The 17,725-nt window shown below is 37.6% G+C and overlaps 1 protein-coding gene across 24 annotated transcripts in view; it reads right to left on the bottom strand.

Moving 5' to 3' along the window:
* Positions 1-17,725, bottom strand: part of KMT2C (lysine methyltransferase 2C) — a 194,014-nt gene that overhangs the window by 72,417 nt on the left and 103,872 nt on the right. For 21 of the 24 annotated variants that reach the window (XM_062621427.1, XM_062621426.1, XM_062621448.1 and 18 more), the window contains 8 exons: positions 16,851-17,013; positions 15,975-16,146; positions 14,025-14,139; positions 13,028-13,200; positions 12,147-12,307; positions 9,728-9,835; positions 7,296-8,035; positions 45-164 (listed from right to left, as the gene is read on the bottom strand). In XM_062621427.1, the coding sequence (XP_062477411.1) occupies positions 45-164; positions 7,296-8,035; positions 9,728-9,835; positions 12,147-12,307; positions 13,028-13,200; positions 14,025-14,139; positions 15,975-16,146; positions 16,851-17,013 (1,752 nt within the window). The remainder of the gene's footprint in view (positions 1-44; positions 165-7,295; positions 8,036-9,727; positions 9,836-12,146; positions 12,308-13,027; positions 13,201-14,024; positions 14,140-15,974; positions 16,147-16,850; positions 17,014-17,725) is intronic. The other 3 variants (XM_062621433.1, XM_062621432.1, XM_062621440.1) reach the window with 2 other exon arrangements.

Consider the following 17,725-nt stretch of genomic DNA (forward strand, 5'->3'; position numbering starts at 1 on the left):
CAGAAAGATAGCAATGGATATGAAAATAAATTCAGATTATTTACCACTTTGATGCTCCAAATGGCACTGCCAGGAAGCTGTCTGGATTTAAAAATGTCCCGACCTTCTGAAATGTCTGGGGACCAGGAAGGTGGGCTGACTGTATTATTGGTACTCCAAGCCCCCTAGGATACGGCAGGTGAGAAAATAGATGTATAAAACTTCGCAACATAAAAGGAAAGAAAAAAAGAAAAAAAAAAAGAAAAAGGCAAGCAACAAAAAAAATCTGAAAAGCAAAGCACATGCAGGCATAGGCATTTCTACGTTAACCTAGGTAGTCAATTAGTTCACTGAGTAAGAGGAAGGTGGGAAATTTTTAGGTTTTCATTGAAACATACACTAAAACAAGTATTAACCTCCAACTGACAGTTAAGTACAACAATGAGTTTATAAACAAAGTGTAATACAAATCGAAAGCAAGCAACCAAAACAACAACAATTTATATCCCTAAATTTTATTGCATCAAAGGAAGACGACAGTGGTTTGAGATGATAACACTCTCGTTTATACTTCAAATCACCATTTTCAGAGAACAGATGGCCTTAGTTGACTTTTGAGTCTAAACTACTGACAATCACAGTAACAACTGGTTTAAAAAGTGTGTGAAACAAAGGGAATATAAAGAAACCACTGGAAAAAAAGAAAATAAAAATAGCCATGGTAATTAACAAAGTGTCTCCTTCTTGCCCGTTTGACACAAATAAACCATTCTAAAACCCCATTAAGCTTTTCCACCCCAGTGTTTGCATGTTATGCTGTGCTATCAAATTTTAATACATTATTATATACAAGCAATAATAAACATCCATATGGTATACCAACAAACTCTTTTAAAGTAAAGGATTATTACCGCTATTTATATCGTTCCCATCATGGCGAGACATTGCGTAACTCTGACACAAGAAATATAGCAAAATTAAGTGGAAAATGTTAAGCTGGTGAAGAAAAAAGCCCACTGAAGTTCCTCACACACATTAAAATCTGAGGAAGATTTCTGAAAACCCTGAGTAAAGACTGCAAGAGATAACCATCATAAATAACTTAATTTTAATTTTACACATTAAAGAATGATGTGTTTTCCTAAATCTAAATTATTTGCGAGAGTAAGAAATAATGAATACCAAGATGAGATGTAAAACAAGATGAAAAGTGTAGGTTTACCTTCTTGAGAATTACATTTGGCAGTAGGATTGTACAGATGATATGGAATAACCTTATGCATACTAACAGTCGGAACTATTCACACATGCGCGACTGCGCACATGGGCAAGCCCAAACACATTTATGCCTTTGAATACTGGTCTACAGAATAATAAGCATTCAGAAAAATGAGACAGCTTTGCAAAACATGGGGGTTTTTTTCCTGAAATGAAATAGTCTTCATCAAGAATGTGTAGAATACAGTTTCTCTGGAATCAACAACTCCTCAAAACATATGTTTATCTCAGACTGTAAATAGGTATTTTGCTAACAGCTGTGCTGACTTTAAAAAAAAGAAAGGGTTACCCCTTAACCCATTTCAAGCCAGAAGGATCATAGGCAAGACCTCGTTAATCCAGGTAAGGCACGGCCACATTAGCCCAGATGAGTATAAGCCAACATCTCACTTAGACTTGAGCAGATAAGGAAAAGCTCCTATGATGCCTTCTGCTTACAGAGCCGGGTAGGCAGTAACCTATGGCTGCTCAGATAGAATCAGAACTGTCTGGGTTGGAAGCAACCTTAAAGCTCAGCCAGTACCAAACCCACTGCCATGAGCAGGGACACCTTCCACTAGACCAGGTTGCTCCAAACCCTGTCCAGCCTGGCCTTGAACACCGCCAGGGATGGGGCCGCCATAGTTTCTCTGGGCAACCTATGCCAGGGCCTCACCACCCTCACAGGAAAGAGCTTCTTCCTAATACCTAATTTAGATGCCCCCTCAGTCAGCTTAAAGCTTTTCCCCTTGTCCTATCCCTACACGCCCTTGTCAGAAGTCCCTCTCCAGATTTCTTGTCAGTCCCTTTAGCTACTGGAATCTGCTCTAAGGTCCCCTCAGAGCCTTCTCTTCTCCAGACTGAAAAGCCCAGCTCTCTCAGCCTGTCTTCGTAGGGCTCAGTATTCAAACTGGCACAACAGATCCAGAAAGAAAAGTTTTTCAGCAACCTAAAAGCCTAATTATGCTTAACAGTTGTATTTTAAAAATGCCAACATCGTCCAAGTGATACCACCCACAGTGTGGACATGATGGTATTCACTATAAATCTGTTTTCTAGGAGTTCAGCTGCGCCTGCATAGGAAAGGGAATATGAACTTAAGAGTTCACAAAAAAAAACCACAACAAACAAGCAAGCAAGCAAACAAACAAACAAACAAACCAACCAACCCAAACTTCACAAATAAAAAAAAAATCACAAAACAATTCTGCCTACACAAGGTGGTAATGTGACACACAACTACAAACTCCTTCATGCCCAGAAGACTACCTGTGTGTTTTCAACTGCTCAACACTGTCTCCCCTCTGCCAAGGTGCTTCCAAAAATACTCTAGCTGAACTGCTAATGCCAGCAACTGCTCACCTTCACTTGGGTTAAAGTTGAGTGCACTTGATTAAACAGCTTAAACTGTAAGATTTTGCTATCCCAGTTTTTTACTTCACTTCAGTTAGATGGTTACCATGCAGACAACCCAGCAGACCAAAAGGATCAACAACCTCTAACAGGGAAATAGTGTTGAGCAGAAACCTTTTGCACCTGCAAACCTAGAGATGGATGATGCTCACATCCACAACATAAGGGCATAGTATTCGTTACAGAACACAGACACAACTGCACCAAGTCAGAAACCAGGGTAAAGAAAGCAAGCAAACTGCCACAGACATAGAGGCGTGATACACCTACACAAACACATTCCTGGGTGGACTCCAATGGAACACACATGGCTCTACCTATGCTGGCCACCCCGTGGCATCCTGTGTGGCCAGCAAAATGAAATGGGTGCTTGCAGAGGGCAACTCACCACACATGGGGGTGGAAGGTGTCAGATTAGTCTCAGCCTACATGCTCCTAGTTTTCTCCAGTGGCTCTAAAGGGAACCTCAAGGTGATTACAGCAGACCTTTAACACTGCTCTTGGGTGAATCCCACTCTTTGAATCCACAACGGTTTCCACCATGCAGAAATGGCGAGACTGAAGTCTGATTTTGTTGTACCAAGAGCACTGCAGTTTATGAGCCACTTCTCTGACAAAATCTCATGCTCTCACTAAGCACTGTCACCCTAGTCAGCAATTACATCAGCAGCTCTGTGGCAATAGGAAATTCACCTTTACTACATTACCCATATTTTTAATATCAAAGAACATTCCATTTTAGCATGATAAAGTTAAAACATCCACTGAATCTTAGTTAGTTTGCCTATTACCCTAAAATTCATAATGAATAGTCAGTAACTGTTCTTACAATATGGCAAACTCAAAGTCTGTATAACGACACAAAAGATATGTGTATTGCAGAAACAATCCTTACATCGATCTATAAAGGGGGCTAAGGGTCAAAATTGGAGACCTCAACCATGCTGAAAACACTTAATCAACAACTCAACCTACCTACTTTTACTCAGGATGTAAAAGATTATTTTCCTTTTAAAAAGATACACTTTTCTAATGATTAAGTATATTCAAAAGCTTATAAAGCTAATAGAACATTAAACCTGAATATGAAATACTTGGTCTTGCAAAACAAAATGAACTGTAGATGTTTCATGAACCATATTGTTAGGAATTAAATCAGAAATTTAATCCAAGCTTTACTGTAGATCAGAAACATTTGAATTCTTGGTCAGATAAACTTAATTAAAAACACACACTTCCACAATACTATGAACAAATGAATTACATCAAAGAGATACATTAATTGTATTTTGGCTTTTAATTAATTCCTACTACCACACAACACTGAAGAGAAAGTTCTTTTCAGTTCATTTATATCAGAACCACAGCAATAATTATGTACTGTGACAGAAACAGGAAGTTCTAATTCTCCATCATATTCTTGAGTTCCCAAAATTGAACAACACAGCTGCAAGTAAATTATAACAAAAGGAAACCCAGTGTCAGCAAGGAGATCTCACTAAATTACCACTGACTGTGTTTAGCTGCTTAATGCTTTATGAAATCTACTGCAATTGCAAATGCACAAAGCTGGATCTGAAGCTCAGTATTTGATGTAATTTTAGGGCTGTGAACATAATTTAACCAGTTAAAAATATAGCTCCCCTCATTAAAAAACCCTAAACACAAAAACAGTAACAAACCCAATCCTTGAAAAAGACTTTTTGATCGTTTTTCCCCAGCACCTACCACTACAACAACACACTTAGTAGTACCATGTAATTGAAAACAGCAAAAAAGCTGTAATACCCAAGAACGAACATATATCTGAAATCTGAACCCATAATGGTGCTTTGCATTTTTCAGTGTCATTTTAGAAAATCTCTTAGAACACCCAGAAAGATGATCACTGGTATCTTCATGATTAAAATTAAATACCTCTAATTATAGTATTTTCCATGTAATGCATCCTAAAATAATACTTATGGTATAACAAAGACAGTAGAAGGTTATTATTTTCTGTTCAGTATTATTCTACAGACCATTCTCAACACTCTACCTACCAGTCTTACAATATGTTGTAATGCCCTCTATTTACTGACTTCATATTATGCTTTCCAGTACAACTTGCTGTAGTAAAAATGACTATTTCAAATTTGTTCAACTTGGATACCTAGAATATATACCCAATACCACAGAAAAAGAAAAAAAAAACTATTTTCCTTGTGAAGATTTATTTCAAACTAGAAATATGTCAGATTAGTCATTAATAAACTTACTGATAATGTCTTTTCAGATCACTACTTCAGAGAAAAGAAATATGAAAGATCAAAAATATGAAAGAAATATGAAAGATTTGTGCTGCCCCCAGCATAAATCTGCAGTTTATAGGCAAGGGTGAGCATGTTCCATGGAGAAAACACTGCACAGACGCAACTCTGAAGAAAGCACTGTAAAAACTTTTATCAAGCTGGCAGCTATTACTGAGTATCTCTGATGTATGAACAACTGAGTTTCAGATACATGTAGAAACCAATGTGGCTGTACTGTGGAGTAGTGTAACAGAAACAAAACAGCATGAGAACCAAAACCCATTGGAAGTCAGAGATGCCAAGCTGATAGAGATAGTCCTCTCACTGGGCTGAACACAGATTTAAAGCTTCCCTGTAGCTGAATGTATGGATAATACACTATCCTAACACACACTGTTAGTAGAACTGCACCTTACTGACAGGAGTTCTTCTGCTGTCACAGAAAAAAATACCTTCTCCAAAGTGGAACAAGCTTGTACCAGCCAAAGCAATTCTTATCAACTACACCAACAGACTGATTTATACATAGCTCCCCTTTTGATCAGAAGCTGGATTTTCTCCTGCTTCTTTAGTTTCTAACCAAAGCAGTGATGCCTGCAAAAATGACAGGGGAGAAAGGGGTGGTAATGATAGCAACACTGATAAGCACTGCCCTGGAAGGGACTCATAAAGCCTTTTTAAGCAGAATATAGTTTTCAGGGCTTGCGTCCTTTCACAAAGGACAGGGTTTTAGTCCTTGCAAAGTATGACTGATGCAGTGGCATTGCAGATACATCACTAAAGACTATTAAAAATGCAAACTACTAAGAACTAATAGAGGAAATAATTTCAGATTATGTGTAACTGTATTAGACAGCAGAACTGAGTAATTATTCAAATATATTTTATTATAGAATCATAGAATAGTTAGGGTTGAAAAGACCTTAAGATCATCTAGTTCCAACCCCTCTGCAGGGGCAGGGCAGGGACACCTCACACTAAACCATCTCACCCAAGGCTTCGTCCAACCTGGCTTTGAACACTGCCAGGGTTGGAGCATTCACAACCTCCCTGGGCAACCCATTCCAGTGCCTCACCACCCTCACAGAAAAGAATTTCCTCCTTATACCCAATCTAAACTTCCCCTGTTTAAGTTTTAACCCATAATGTATTCGCAATTGTATTAGCAGATTTTGAAGAAAGTCCCTTTCATTCAGCCTACTGCCCAGCACAATACATTAAATTTAATGGAAAGAAATCCAAATCAGAAACTATTCCTTTACATGGATTCCCCTGACTCTAGTGAAGTGTGGGTCTTATAAAACTGAGGAGCCGTATATTCAGGATCCAGAGATGGATGAGGGAATAATTTCTTTTAAGATAGTACAGAGTATTAAGAAAAATTATTTTTAGACATGCTTGTAATATGGGAAAAAAAAGACAAACCCACCCAGGGATACTCTAAAACCTTCCAAATTTAATTTATTATGTTTGTTGCCTTTATTATATACTTTTAACCATTTCAGAACACTCTCTCATACTTTTTCCTGAGTACTAAGAATCTGAACCCTTAGGTAACACATGAAAGTGGAAAGCATTGTGCAATCTTCAGAAAAGCATGAAGTCATTAACCTAGAAGCCCCAAAGGCTAAAAATAAATTGTCATAAGAACAGAAACGAAACACTAATTTGTCACACTGACATACTTTTCATATACAATTTTGAAAACACAAAATAAATTCTCAGAATGATGAACCACTTTCCACACAACTTAAACAGGGAGCAAGATGTCATAGAAAGTGACAGACTTGAGGATTCTTTTCCCTTATCAAATTTAATCCTAGTCAAACCACAGCCATTTGTACCAGACAGTTCTTGCATGGTATTTGCTAATGTTCCAAAACCACAAAATTATTTATAACACCATTATAAATACCAATCAAGAAAATTTCTCGCAGTGTAACAGAAAGAGAGTTGCAGTGGGTTCTTCTATAAAGACAGTTTAGGGAACTTTGTAACAGACTCTGAAACTACTAGCCAAAATAAACGGATATATGAGAATTATTAAGAGGTAAGTTAAAAGGCACAGCGTATGTGTATCTGCATTTGCAGCACAGGTATGAGAAAATCTAACAAAGTTTCTTTTATTTCACTTTAAGCATGAACCAGAAGAAACTTTAAATCTCACCAGAGAACCTTTATGATGTCTGACCTTTCAATTATTTAACATGAAATTATTTTCTTGAAGAAACACACCACACACTCACGAGAATAAATGCATGTTACGTCCTAAAAAACAGGTGAGTTTAATGCATTATTACTGAAATTTGAACTATGTGCTTCATAAATATATAATGAAACACTCCACATGCTTACCTGTCTTGATCTGGGTCTTCCAGGAGAAAACTTGCGTTTGGTGATGGCTGGTTTTCCCATGCCAATTTTTGGAGTAACTGATATGTAAGTTGTTGGGACAGCACTTCCAGCTGTGGAAGGTAATGCTGGGGGTTGACTGTGCTGTACATCTCGTGCAGAATGCAAGTCTAATGAAACATCTGGTGAGGAAGACACATTTGTCTTGTTTATATTAACTGATGCGGGAAGTGAGGGGTAAGTCTCAGCTGGTGATTTTATGGGTTTGTCTCCAACTGGTGACTTATTTGCAACGCCTTCATTTGCAGAAGTAGTTTCTACTTCTAGAAGAGCTGGCGTGTCAGAATTTTCATGTATTTCTCCTTTTTCTATGTCTTTCTGCACTTTTATTATTTCCAGTTGTTGTTCTACAGGGATACAAGTATCTCCTTTATTTTCAGACTCTTGTATTTCTGGCATCACAGTCATGGTCTCAGGTACTGAAGGCAGAGACCGAGAGTCTACTGTGGATACTTCTGACACCTCAACACTACCCTGTGGCAGCTGTGTCTCTTCCACTTGTTTGTCTAGCTCCTGCTGTATTACAGCTTGAACAGCTTCCATCGCTTCCATCATTTTCTCAGTCTGACCGTCACCAGATGCTGGTGTCTTTTTAGGAGACATTTCCACTTCAGCTGAATTAATTTCAGCAGAGACTTCTGTTTCCAGTTGTGAAGCCTTTTCTTCTGGTGATATGCCTGTAACTAAGTACAACCACATTAAAGGCTCAGTGCAAAAAAGAAAACCTTACACGGGTATACCAGTCAACAAGTATACTTGGTACACGTCAAATACATCAAATGCGTAACACTTTACTTCAGTCAATTTAATATGTAGTTTAAAATACACTTCATAAATATCTTTCTTTGTACCTATGCTTATAGTAGCCTACGCTTTTAGCTCATTATTTTTCTTCCCTGGACACACAGCAGAGTAAATCACGAGAGAGCAGACCCAAAATTAATTTGCGGAATATGGTCACACATTTCCAGGTAGGCAGAAGAAAAAGCTTCTCCTTTTTAATTTCTGCATATTGAAGATGTACGTTAGCATAAATTAAAGTATTTTAAGCAACTGTCCCAACACTTCTAAAAAGCAAACAGCTAAGAACAGGACAAGTACAAATAAAAAAACCAACATTTTCCTCCTAGCACTCTTTCAGACTTCAGGAAATGTAAACAGTTGATGCTGGTTTTTAATTTACTAATGTCTCATGGATTTCTTTCAAAAATATTTGTCTAGCCTTCCTTTGACCCAAATCAAGCACCTTTCATGCACAACCTCCTTCATCAAGGAGTTCCAGAGTCTTATATTCATTCCATGGATAACAACCCTCTTCTCTCTCAATTTGGCTTCTCACATCTTCTTTTGATGGACCCTGATTCTCTTACAGGCCACTTACTTTCTACTACGCTTGCACTCTTCTTAAATTCACACTGCTACAACCTCCTCAGCCTCCACAGTTCAAAGCTTAGCATTTAATTATGAATGTGTCTTCACAGATAGTTTTAAATCATGGATTTTATAACACAGGATGTGATGCATAACAGAGTTATCAGTTACAAGATTTTTATTTTTTTTTTGCTTTGGATTTAAATTCAGGTTTCTTGTCTCCCCTTACAGCAACTACCCTCCAGCATCAGACTGAGTGGATGGAACATACTGGAAAGTTCTTTGCCATTGGTATCTATCACTAACACATTAAGAGGACTTGATCCAGAAACCATTCTACTTGTATTCTTTTCTTTGGCTGGTACTTCACGTGTGATTGGTAAGATTTAATCTCGGAACACAAATGGTCGGCTACTGCAACACACCCTGTCTTGATGGGTACATTTGTTTATTAAACAAATTATCTTTCCTTTACAAAGGGAAAAAAGAAAAGAAGAAAACTTTAACCAAAGATACTTGTGGACTTACAACCTCAAAGTATATAAACTGGAGGGAAGCTCGACAGTGTGCCTCAAAGCACACATCGGGAAATTAATCCAATCCAGTTATTTGCAGCTACAAACAAGAAAGACTCAAAGAGAAAGTGGGTGACTACATTTGGATAGCAATAAATAGTCTTTTTTACTATAAACCTCCAGTGTACAAAACATTTAACTATACTTCCAGCTTTTGGAGAAAGCCAGTCCCACCAAAAAGAGTAAAACAGCTTTCTCCTATACAAATATTCTGGAGACTATCTTTGCCTTCAATAAAATACTTCAACAAAGAAGTTAATACTCCTGTTTTAGAGTTCAGACACTAGAACTGATACAATTTGTCTCGTACTGTTTTCCAGGCACTTTTTTGCCTTAAATTTATAAAGTACCACGAATCTTACTGAATGGAAAGAGGGTTCTGAAGGGTTCTCTACTGGCACTTTCTCAGACTGCAAAACTCTTTCTTACCATCTGCGACACATCCAACAGCTGATTCTTGATCAGGGCCATCACCAGTAACAGGTTGTGCCTGAAATGTCACATCCTCTCCAGCACTTTCCATTTCATTTGTACAAGCTTAAGGTGAGGTAAAGAAGTTAAAAAAAATTATGAGGTATTTATTCTATTACTTTGGAATCAGTAGTTTCTGTCACTGTTTGATATTTTGGCTAAAGAGAATGATATTCAATGATATGATAGCAGTTAGTACGAATCAGGTCAATGGGAGGGTTAGGGAGGCTATACAGTACTCCTAAAAAACTAGGAGCCTTTTTCTCACAGACTCTGAAGCCATTTTATACCTTTCAGACAGTGAAAAAATGTCTGTAAAGCAATTATATATGCCTAATTGTGAAAATTTTATTTACACAGAGTCACTGACTTTTGCATTACCTGAGCAATATTTTTATTTAAATTCAGGTCTGCTAAATTCTACAGAAATTGTAGTATGAAAGCTTCAAATTTTTATAAATACTGTAATAGCTTATGGCATAGGTATGAGGATCCACCTGCTTTCAGCACTCAGAACGCCGATTTTCAACCTACCTGTTCAACAACATGAAAACTGAATTTTACCACTTTAGAGCTAAGATACATTAATGTGTGAGTTCCTCCTATTAAATAAAGGAATTTGCATGGAAAAGGCACTACTGAGAGCTTCTTTGCCTGACGGTATTGTTATAGAGCACAGAAACAGGAAATACTTTTTTTGCTTGTGTAAAGGCTTTTTCAGTTAAGGAAAGTCATTAAAACGCAACAGACAAAGTAGGAGCAGAAAAAACAACGCATACAATAAGCATTAACTCAAAAGGGACTGATCTTCCATGGATGTTAGCACAAAAAAGAAGTCAAATGAATGTAGCCTTCTGTTCCGCAAAGTATTTTTAAAGTCCAAAACCCCAGGAACTATTAGGTGATGCTACTTTTAGCACCAAAAAGCTGCTATCAGACTCTGCCAACTTTAAAGTGATATTTTAACACTGAGGAAATTAAAATTCAGATTAGCTCCAAATCTGATTTTAATGTACAAAAGTGCTCTCCTGGGTATAAAATACTGCATGACTGTACTGATGTAATAGCTCCAGATTACTCCTAGTAGTCCTGTTCTTCACTGGGGAGAAGAGTATGCTTGTCAATGCTTCTACTAGCTAGAAATATTAACAGAAGCATGACTCGTGCTCACTGACAGAGTCCTTCTGCTCACTTATATACATTTACCTACTGTCAACTGCCCTTCCTCCAGGATTATCTTTTTCACCATTTCTTTCTGCTCATGAAAGGTATGCATTTACGTGTACAGGATAACATCAAAGAGAATGACTTGTTTACACAAAACATCAGCTTGAACACACAAAAATTAGTGCTTTGTTGTAGTCTAACACTTTTCCTTTCCAGGGAAAAATTATCAGGCTTTGGAAAACACAGATACTTAGTGCACCTGAGCTATCAATTTCTTTTAACAAAAGATCAATGCACAAGCATTGTTGTTTAAGTATCAAAATTGCACATGGCAGTGGTAGTGCCCTTAAATCTGTTAGATTTACCTTGCTTCCAAATTTAACCAAAACTGTGCTTCTCTTAGGATATTCAGCCTGCATGAGATAAGCTGCTATCCAATAGAGCATGTGGTATGGAATACACAAAGACATTCAGTTACAAGTTCATTACACAGGTCCTGTGGATGACACACCAGACTCAGATCAAGAGATCCAAGTTCTCTCTGTGCTTCCTTACTGTTACTAAGTAATTTTTACACTTTTCTGCAACTTCCCTTTCCACCGCTTAATTTGTCTATATAGACAAGAATGTCTCCGAAAAAGATGACTAATCATATACTGTTTTGAAAAAAAGGACACCTAAGTAAAAACTTTTTAGTTAAATATAACTGTCCCTTGAAGACAGTTCAGCTTCCACTGCTGCGTCCTACTTGGACATAATAAGATGAATGGGCACTAAGAGACTTACAAGTACCAAGAGGGAAATGGGAAAACTGGAAGTCACCAGTAACATCTACCAGAAGCTGGTTTGTGCCTGGTAGTTAGGCACAAGTAAACAGAACAGGCTGTCAAATGAACACATTTATGAACGGTACCACAGCTAAAGAAAATAGGGAAGTCTGCAGCTACAGGCTGGGAAGCGGGAGCTGGAAAAGTTGAGACCCACCATTAAGGTGCTTACTTGCCAATGTTCCTCCTAGAAAGCCTGAAGCCAGAAAGCATACTCAGAAGACAGCTCACCCATGGATCGGTTAAGAAGCTGCTGCTAAATAGAAGAATGGATGAACTCCACCGAGCAGAGTATGAGTGGATGGCTCACAAAAGACTTAAGTGAGACAGATGCAGATATCTGATGTCAGGATTTTGGAAATGTAGAGATTATATTTGATTACCTGCTATACTGTCAGGTTCGGGAATGAGTTCAGAAGTGTCCATTACATCACATGACTGAGTCTGATCCCCTTCTCCTTGTTTACAAAGAGTGCAGATGTAATCTTTCAACTGAGACTCCAATTCACCACCTGGAGATCTGTCACATTCTATGTGAATCCACCTGGGGAGATTAATTTAGTGTGACTATGATTTTACTAAATCATATCTAATAAATAAAGTATCCTAGTAAAAACCAATTTAAAAATAGCACTGTTTTCCATTCCAATGTCAATCAATGCTTTATTATGGACAATTTTAGAGAAATAGGCATGACATGTCAGTACATCAAGCAATGAACAAATTTATACATGAAGACCTAAACTGTCACTAAAACCTATTGGACACTACAACATATATGAAAATATCGAGACATTGCACAGCAAGATATAACAGCATTTAATATGAAACAGAATCTACATTCTTAAAAGGTTTCCAATATATTATTATTACTGGCATAGCAAAACACAAAAAATCAAGCCAAAACCACATACTTGAATCTTCTTTTAGAAAACAGACTACTGCGAACAGTCTTGAAAAGTTAGGATGGTGACTCTTCCAGTCTGCTTACTCAAACCAGATTCAATGCAAGAAGCAGCAGCACATTATTTCTCCGTACGCCTTAGGTAACTGCCAAGTACTACTTATTTGCAAAGATTAAAATAGAGTACCTACTATTGCTCAGAGTATTTAGGGATGAAGGATAAAGATGTTGCACAACAAGATACTATAGCACTGCACATCAAACACAGTCTACACCCTTCATAGAAATGGATCACTGTCACACAGCTCACTGTAGGCTTTTGGCATTTTAGTACAACTAAGCAAAAATTAGGATGCTTACCTTTTGCACATGTGACAATGCAACATATCTTTCTGGAAGTCTTGGAGGCACAGTTTTTCACAGAAAGGACAAGATAAGTTGTCTTGCTGTTGGTAACAACTGTCACATACCAAACAATTATGGTGCCACTGACAACTTGTTCGTGTGCCACACTCAGCACATACTCTACAGTTCTAGAGATCACAAGAATTTAGTTATTAATTATAGTATTTGACAATGTGATAGAACTGCCATTAACTGACAATTTCCTGGTTTGAATTAAATTAAATAAAGTTTCTGTCCTTGATAACACTAATAAAATATCCAGGATCTGACAACAGAGCATGAAGAGCCTGTAAAACTGCAACAACAGTTTCCTTTCACTGCTCCCTGACCTGAAAGAGTATTTCCTATGAGACCAAACTAGTTTACTTCTCATCTCAGTCATCTTATGACCGTCTTAAACTATGAAATTATATACACCTTATATACGGACACTTCCCTTGTTACACTTAAATTGAATTTTTATTATTGCTTACACTTACTCACAAAGTTACTGATAAAACAAATTCATCCTGCCCTCTTCAAGTGCAAAGGAACCCTTGAGCAGTAGATCTACTGTTCTAGTAATCAAGAAGTAGTTATATAAGAGCCTTCAAGTAGGATTACATATACTACTGCACAGGTTTTAGTTTACATTTTAATTTACATTAGATCATGAGCGCAGCTGTCATTAAGAGAAGGTTATCCACTCCACCTGGATTCTACACGTCTCTTTTCCCCTCTGGGTGTTGATTTCCTGTCCTGCATAGGCTACTTCAGCCACTGCACTGACGGCCACCCTCACAGAGCAGCTGTAGAGCCAGGTGATTACATACAAGTAGGATTCCTTCACAAGTGATACAATATGTTACACAGCAACAGCAGTCTGCAATATACCTAGAACAGCATAATGTGGGTAACAAAATTTGGGCCCCTATAATGTCAAGGAATTATTCTGAAACTCCTTTCAACTTACTTTACATTTCCAACCATTTGTTGGTACAGCATCCATAACTGGTTGTAGACAGAAAGTATGGTAGCCTTTGTCGCATGTATCGCACACCAGCATCTTGTTGTCTTCCCCAGAATGTCTAAGAAAAGTAACAAGTGGTTAAAAAACACTATTCAAGCAGGCCATAAAAAAAAAATTTACTTAATAAAAAGCCTGAACAGGAAGACACATAGCTGAGCACATGAAAACATATGAATGTCATTTACAAATAGCTCCAAAGACCATGCCCTCAAATTCATATTTAAGTAGGAATGAAGACCACTATGCTTACTTTGACAAGCGCTGAGCCTTGTGCAGCCATTCCGACTCGTAGAAATCATCCCACTTTCATTTACACATGTGTAGGCAGATTTAACAGCTTTTCTGTACTGAATTCAATTCCAAATCTGAAATATGTACTTTATTTCTTTCTGAAGAGAACATGCAATTGCGCTCGTTCGTACAGTCTGACTGTATTTTTCTCAAAGAGAAAAACCGAGCCATCACCTCTGACTACCAGAGCTCCTACAATGTCAAACAATGACTGCAAGAGCAAAACAAACATTAAGAGATTTCAATTTTCCTACAATCCTGTATTACAGAGCTCCACCACAAATTTCAGTGATAAAATAAATTTGCAGAGAATGAGACGCATAGTTTGGTAATAGCTAAAGGGATTGTATTCTGCCATAGTTTAAATAAATTAATTCAATAAATAAGTATGCAACAAGATTTGCCTTGAAAAATCTTCACAATATATGACATTACACATATTAGATACTACTTCATTACCTGGGAAACCTGATTATCTTAAAAAGCAGTAAATGTTCTCTCTTTGCATGGAGATATGCTTAAAATGCTATTCTTCAACACTGGAGTAAAACTGCCATACTGCATGAAGTAACAGGTGGGAAAACATCACATTTTCTTCTAGTTTTCCACTAGAGAGAGGTTTTACTAGCAAATACTTTAATTGCCCAGTTCAACATTTGTAGAACATGCTTCCCTATTGTAACCTCCTTGCTAGCATTTGCTATCAGCAGCGTGTGATCAGGGAACAATCTTCTTTAAAGTGGGTGAATGAATGCTAGCAAATACCAAGCATTCTGCTTGGAAAACAGCAAAGCACTGTCTGATCAGGTATATGAAGCAGTAGTGAAGTGGCTTTTCCCCTTCATATTGTCCCAGCTGGTCTGACTAAAGCTGAACAAAACTCGTACTTCTTTTCTAGTGACTGCTTAAAAAAAAAAAAACAAAAAAAAAGCAAGCAAAAGAACCCTGCAGTTCCCATCAGATTAAGTTATATGAGAACATGCGTACAAGCACAACTTCCCAAGTGAACTGCTACAATGCTGCAACAATTCTGTTTTATTCTCTCAGTGTTTGTTCACTAACAATTCAATCATGGCCACTCATGCCACCTTTTTTTTCTTTGTTCAACTAAGCCACGTTTTTGTTTTCATAATGACTCATTAACTGCCTCTGAAAGGTATTACGAAATAGGAGAGGGCCTAATGCATGGGACCTACACCCAGTATGTAGTATACTCACAGCTTAAATGTCCGCTAAGTAAGAGCACAGGTTCCCAGACTGTAAAAGCACTACATTAAGCTAATTTGTTCATGTGGTAAAATTGAGGAAAATCTCCCTTAGGAAGGAAGGAAAAAGGCAGAATATTTTGCTGCTCTCCAGAATCTGTCAAGATAATAGCAACTGCTACTGGTTATAACACGCAGGAATTCCAGCTCAGTGATTTTAGAACAAAGCTCCCAACGCAAGCGTTTTTTCAACTACTTCATATGATATCATAACAGATACATCTGGACAAATCAACTACACTTTTGGAAAAAAGAATGGTTAACAGAACAAGTATTTTAGAATGACAGCACACAAATCTCACACTGTCCTCCTCCATGACATGTAAGTCTCACTTACTTGCAGTTCTGGCACACTTTGCAATCAGGACACTGCCAACCTGCTCTTTTTAAAGGTGTAACTTGTATGTCCAGGCACATCCCATGGTAGTGCTGACCACAGGTAGTACAAAAAAGCTGATCTAAGAGGTCTCCAGGGCTGTCACACACGGCACAATTTGCTTCTTCCTTTGCTACAAAGAAATCATTTTTTCAATTGCTATTTCATTCAAACTTATGAACAATCACTGAAGCCAATGCAGCCAAGAAATTCATTAGTAGTTCTCATGCATTCAAAATTTGATCATTCTTATGAAATTCAAATTTAATTAATATAATAAAAATAATTTAATAACAAGTCCTTTAATTTGGTTTTCCAATATACTCCACTAATCTCATAACAAAAGTACATTCATTTTAAACCTTAATAAAGTCTTACCAAAAGAAGTAGTTTTGTTCTCTATAAGATAAAACTGGGAGCTTTAGGAGCAGCTTTTCCTTGGAACAAGTACAAAATAAAGCTTCTAACAGAGCTAAACCTATTCTTTAGCTGATGTGATTGCATAATGTTTGCTCTAACTTGAATTTGGGCAAGAAAGCAAGCCTACCAATTTGAACTAAAATCTGACAGAAAACAAGCCTTATGAGAAACCCTTCCCATGATCTGTTATTAAAGAAAAAGAAGAACAATGCTAACTCTGCTGTGCATCACTCTCAGTCTTTAAACAGAGGAATACAAACTTGGATCTTTCTCATACCTGAACATTAGTGAGTTCGTGGTTACATGAAGTGGGAAAACAGGTCACAACAAATGCACTCTGAAGCTGATACTTCCCCAGAGCAAGCAATTTTCATGAAACCTGGTATTAATTGTGTCATTTGAACACTGTGTACTTACATCTTTCGGGAGCCTGATCAATATGGTCTGGACAAAGGAGGGACAAGTTACTGAAATCCTGAAATGTGCCTGCTCCAGCAGCACAGGGGTAATGGTACATCTGGGTACATTTCTCTTCACAGCATTTGATAGTGGCTCCAAGGTGCTTACAATATGCACATCGCTGAAAAACAAACATAACAGAACATTCAAAATCTACTTTTTCTTGTCATTTTTCACAGCCAGATCTGTTCCTCAGGATCATTTAACAGACAAGCACCTTGGCCAGCAGACGACAGTGAATACTGAGGAGAAGAAAACTAGTGGACTGTGCCTTTCAGTGGCTCTCCCACATCCCTCCAACTTACAATGTTTAACAAAACCCACCCTAAATGCACTCTGATAGCTAAGAATCTTCTTGTCACAGAAAAGCACTGTTCTTCTATGCAACTTGAGCTATGCTTTCAGTAACAAGGCTTGGAGACTTATTCTCAGTAATAAAGACAGACCACACTACCCTGTCAATAGGTTGTAACCAAAAACCACATAGCTCTGAGTTGCAATGTAAAATGTAGACACTGTAATCAGAAATGCAAATAAAATACCATGTTTTACTCAAAATCTGACTGACATTATACAATTCTCTCTGGGATGATAATGCATTACATAATCTAGCACTTTCTTCTCCTATCTCCTCTCAAGGCTACACAAATATCACCATCAAACTTTGAGAAGTCATAAATAAGCATGATTATTATTACAGACCATAGTCACCTTGGTAAAGAAGTAATTTCTCAGAAAGAACTGCCCAGTAACCCTCCAATTCTCTAGTCAAGAGGGAACAGATTCCATCAGTCTGCTTGTAAAATATCACCCACACCTCTCTGATTCAGTTA

Source organism: Pezoporus occidentalis, unplaced genomic scaffold, assembly GCF_034315485.1.
Source record: "Pezoporus occidentalis ecotype Australia unplaced genomic scaffold, CSIRO_AGI_Poc_V1 ctg23, whole genome shotgun sequence".
Classification (NCBI taxonomy): Eukaryota; Metazoa; Chordata; class Aves; order Psittaciformes; family Psittacidae; genus Pezoporus; species Pezoporus occidentalis.